The sequence below is a fragment of the Emiliania huxleyi genome, assembly GCF_000372725.1.
Source record: "Emiliania huxleyi CCMP1516 unplaced genomic scaffold EMIHUscaffold_1000, whole genome shotgun sequence".
NCBI lineage: Eukaryota > Haptophyta > Isochrysidales > Noelaerhabdaceae > Emiliania > Emiliania huxleyi.
Window position 1 is genome coordinate 5,207 of NW_005202426.1, and position 3,134 is coordinate 8,340.

The 3,134-nt window shown below is 66.3% G+C and overlaps 3 protein-coding genes across 3 annotated transcripts; 1 reads left to right on the plus strand and 2 right to left on the minus strand.

Annotated features, from left to right (window-relative positions):
- Positions 1–322: 322 nt before the first annotated feature.
- On the minus strand, positions 323–750 carry EMIHUDRAFT_250885 (hypothetical protein; the record flags this gene model as incomplete). Its single annotated transcript, XM_005793481.1, has 3 exons — positions 323–427; positions 499–555; positions 652–750. 3 exons carry the CDS (start codon positions 748–750, stop codon positions 323–325), a joined length of 261 nt encoding a protein of 86 aa, XP_005793538.1.
- Positions 751–1,040: 290 nt separating this feature from the next.
- EMIHUDRAFT_372726 (hypothetical protein) lies at positions 1,041–2,280 on the plus strand. Its single transcript, XM_005793482.1, has 2 exons — positions 1,041–1,819; positions 1,895–2,280. Exons 1-2 carry the CDS (start codon positions 1,106–1,108, stop codon positions 1,964–1,966), a joined length of 786 nt encoding a protein of 261 aa, XP_005793539.1. The 5' UTR covers positions 1,041–1,105; the 3' UTR covers positions 1,967–2,280.
- Positions 2,281–2,496: 216 nt separating this feature from the next.
- EMIHUDRAFT_250887 (hypothetical protein) lies at positions 2,497–2,796 on the minus strand (the record flags this gene model as incomplete). Its single annotated transcript, XM_005793483.1, has 1 exon — positions 2,497–2,796. The coding sequence occupies one exon, from the start codon at positions 2,794–2,796 to the stop codon at positions 2,497–2,499; it is 300 nt and encodes a 99-aa protein (XP_005793540.1).
- Positions 2,797–3,134: the final 338 nt, after the last annotated feature.

A 3,134-nucleotide genomic window follows, 5' to 3' on the forward strand; every position in this document is an offset into this window, starting at 1 on the left:
GTGCTTCCTGGCAGCGCGCGCCGGCTGTGGGGCTGCCACAAACTCGAGTCACGCTTCTTTGGGACATTTTCGACGCTTTTGTCCCATATACTCGCACAACATGCCACCTGTGACCTGGCAGCCTGGGTGTGTGAGCGCGCGCGTGACAGAGACAGTAATCCTGACAGTATCAGACACGTCCTCAGTGTAAGGGGTGTAACCCCCCGACAGCGCATGTGATGCCACATTATTTTGTGAGGGCGATGATTTCGTCAGAGGTAAAAACCGGGAAAGTGCCTCTCTACGCTCTGCCTCACCCGAGGCCCGTCCACGCCCGAACCCCTCAGCGCTTGTAAAAGGAGGGCCGCGGAGCGCTGTTTACGCCACGCGAGCGCCAATAGTCCCCGCCAAAGTGCTGCCGCTCCATCAGGTGGTTGTGCCTCGCCACCTGCGGAGGCGCGGGCGGTGTCGCGGTGGGGACGCAGCCATCGCAAGGGACGCCGATTGAACGCAGCTCACAAAATCGGGGTCCGGATTGTTGCCGCCCCAGTTTGAGATGGGCTTCGAGCCGTTTGCCTGAGCGCCTCTCGGCTGCGAGTTCGGCGGCACGAAGGCGCGTGAGGGACCGGCGCAAGGGCGTGTGTGTGGGCTGCGGCCACTCGCCTGCAGCACTCCGTCGCGCATCACGAAGCTGCCCTTCGTCGAGCCGCCCCCGCCACTCGCGTCCTCTCCGCCGACTCGCCTCGCTCCTCTGAACCGCGGCGTCACCATGCGCAGGTACGCGAGCCGCGACTCGGCCTCTTCCAGCGCGGCGCGGGCGGCGGCGCCGTCCGCGGCCGCGCGGAGCTTGGCGTAGAAGTGCTGCGCGTCGAGCCGCGCGCCGCGGCCGCGCTCGCCGCCGAGGTGGCGGCATCGCTTGAGCGTCTCACGGTAGAGCTGGGCGACGGCGGAGCCGACCAGGGGCGGGGCTTGCATTTTTGCCGTCGCCAGTCGCCGCGACAGCGCTCGCCACCTTTCTCGCGGCCGGCCGGGTTGGGAGGCGAAGAAAACACGAAGGGCAGATGCGGAAAACAAAAAAATACAAGAAAATAAAGCAGGGGCGCCGACGTGAAACTTCCGCGACGTGATGGCCGCAGCGACGCTAAAGCCCAGGCCGTGGGTGAAGATCGCCCAGACCACCTTCTTCTCCGGCGTCGCTGCGGGAACGGCCGGCCTCTCCTACTGGCAGCTCCAGCGCCGCCAGTGGAAGCTGGCGCTCGTGTCGGAGCGGAAGGCGACGCTGCACGCCGCCCCAGAGCCGCTGGCGGCGGTGGTGCCTGCCGCGGCTCGGGCGGACGGCGTGGCGCCGAAGCACGAGTTCCGGCGCGTCGAGTGCCGCGGCACCTTTGATCACCGCCAGCAGCTGCTCATGGGCCCGCGCTCCGCGCCGGCGGGCGTCGATGCGGCGCCGCCAGGCGCAAAGCCGCCTCCCGGCGGCGCGGGCATGACGGGTTGGGACGTGATCACGCCGCTGCGCTGCACGGACGGCGGCGCGGTGCTCGTGAACCGCGGCTGGGTGCCTCGGGATCAGGTGGACCAGGTCTCTCAGCCGGTGGGAGAGCTTTGCGTCGACGGCGTCCTGCGTTGTGGCGAGGCGGGCAACCGCTTCACGACAAACGACGCCGCGCAGCGGCGGTTCGTGTACCTCGATGCGGAGGCGATGGCCGATGCGACGGGAAGCAGCCCCGTCGTCCTGTACGAGACGCCCAGCCAGCGCCCCTCGCCGGGCGGAGGCGGCTGGCCGCTGCAGCGGCCGCTCTCCTCCTTCCTCGAGTTCCACGTCAAGCCGGAGACGCACCTGGTGCGGCGGGCGGCGGCGCGGCGGCGCGGCACGCAACGAGAGCCGCTCACCCCCCCCCCCCCCCTCTTCCCGCAGGTGTACAGCGCGACCTGGGCCTCCCTCAGCGGACTGATGGCGCTGATGACGGCAATCCGGCTGAGGCGCTGAGCGCTTGTGCCGAAGGGAGGTCGAGGCCGCGGCGGAGGCGGAGGCGCGAGGCCGCGTGCTGTGCGTGCGCGGTGCCGGGAAACGTTCACTTGGGTGTGTGTGGGGGTGTACTCTGTGCCGGCGCGTGTGGTGCGCAGCAGAGTGGTGGCTGGTGCCGGTGTGTGACGCGTGCCTGTGCCGCGGGGAGCTATCTTCGCGCAATCCGCGCGGCGTGTGGGCGCCGCTCGGTCTGTGCTGTGCTCGCTGACGGGAAATGTTGTGATAGAGGGTGCCCATACTAGGTACTAGCGGCACCGGGCACCGCCTCGGTATACAAAATGCGCCTGCGGGCGGACCCTCACAGATCACAGATCACTCTATAGCGCAGTAACTGCGCCACACTCGCCCGGACCGTCCCCTTCTGGGTCCGGTTCCGCAGACTGTAGGCGGTTCGTGTTATGGTGGCGGCGACGAGAGCGGCCACCAAGGTTGAGAGAGGAAACCACACGACCGAAAATTATCTGACGCGCACTCGGGGCACTCGGCCTGCCTCAGCTGCCAAGCGCAGCGCGGATAGGCTGCAGGAGAGGAGCGAGAGCGGGTATGGCCGCGGCGGTCTCCGTGCAGAATGCACCGATCTGGCGAGGTCCGGCGAGGCAGAAGCTGACTGCCGCGTGTATAACGAGGCCGAAACCCCAGCACACGAGAGGCCACAAGAACCACGGCGGAAAAAGGAGCGTTGTCATGAGATTGATCATGAAGAGGAGCGCGTTGACGGCGATATACGCCACGGCGTGGATGAGCAGGGCGCCGAGTACGGCCCGGGTCAGCGGGCTGACCTTGGTGGACATTACACACAAGGCCAGAGAGTGACTCTAGGCGCGTCGGGCGCGTCGGGTCGCGTCCAACGATATGTTCTTTCTTTTGCGTGCCCAGTGTTGTGCGAGGGAGTTTCGTTGTAAGATTCTTTTGCTGTGCCATTTGTAGTGCCAGTCCGAGCCAGTCTGCTGTGAGAGGGGCTTGTATAGTAAAATTCTTTTGCAAGGCTCCGGTGGTGAGCCGGTGTGTGTGCCAGTCCGCGCCAGTCCGCGCCCTTGTCGTGCCAGTGTGCTGTGAGAGAGGCTTGCATCCTAAGAATTCTTTTGCAAGGCGGGAAACGTGCACGACCGGAAACACGCAATTAATGCGT

Coding starts and splice junctions, on each gene's coding strand:
- EMIHUDRAFT_372726 (XM_005793482.1), top strand. CDS start 1,106: ATGGCCGCAGCGACGCTAAAGCCCAGGCCGTGGGTGAAGATCGCCCAG. Junction 1,820..1,894: donor TCAAGCCGGAGACGCACCTG/GTGCGGCGGGCG, acceptor CTCTTCCCGCAG/GTGTACAGCGCGACCTGGGC.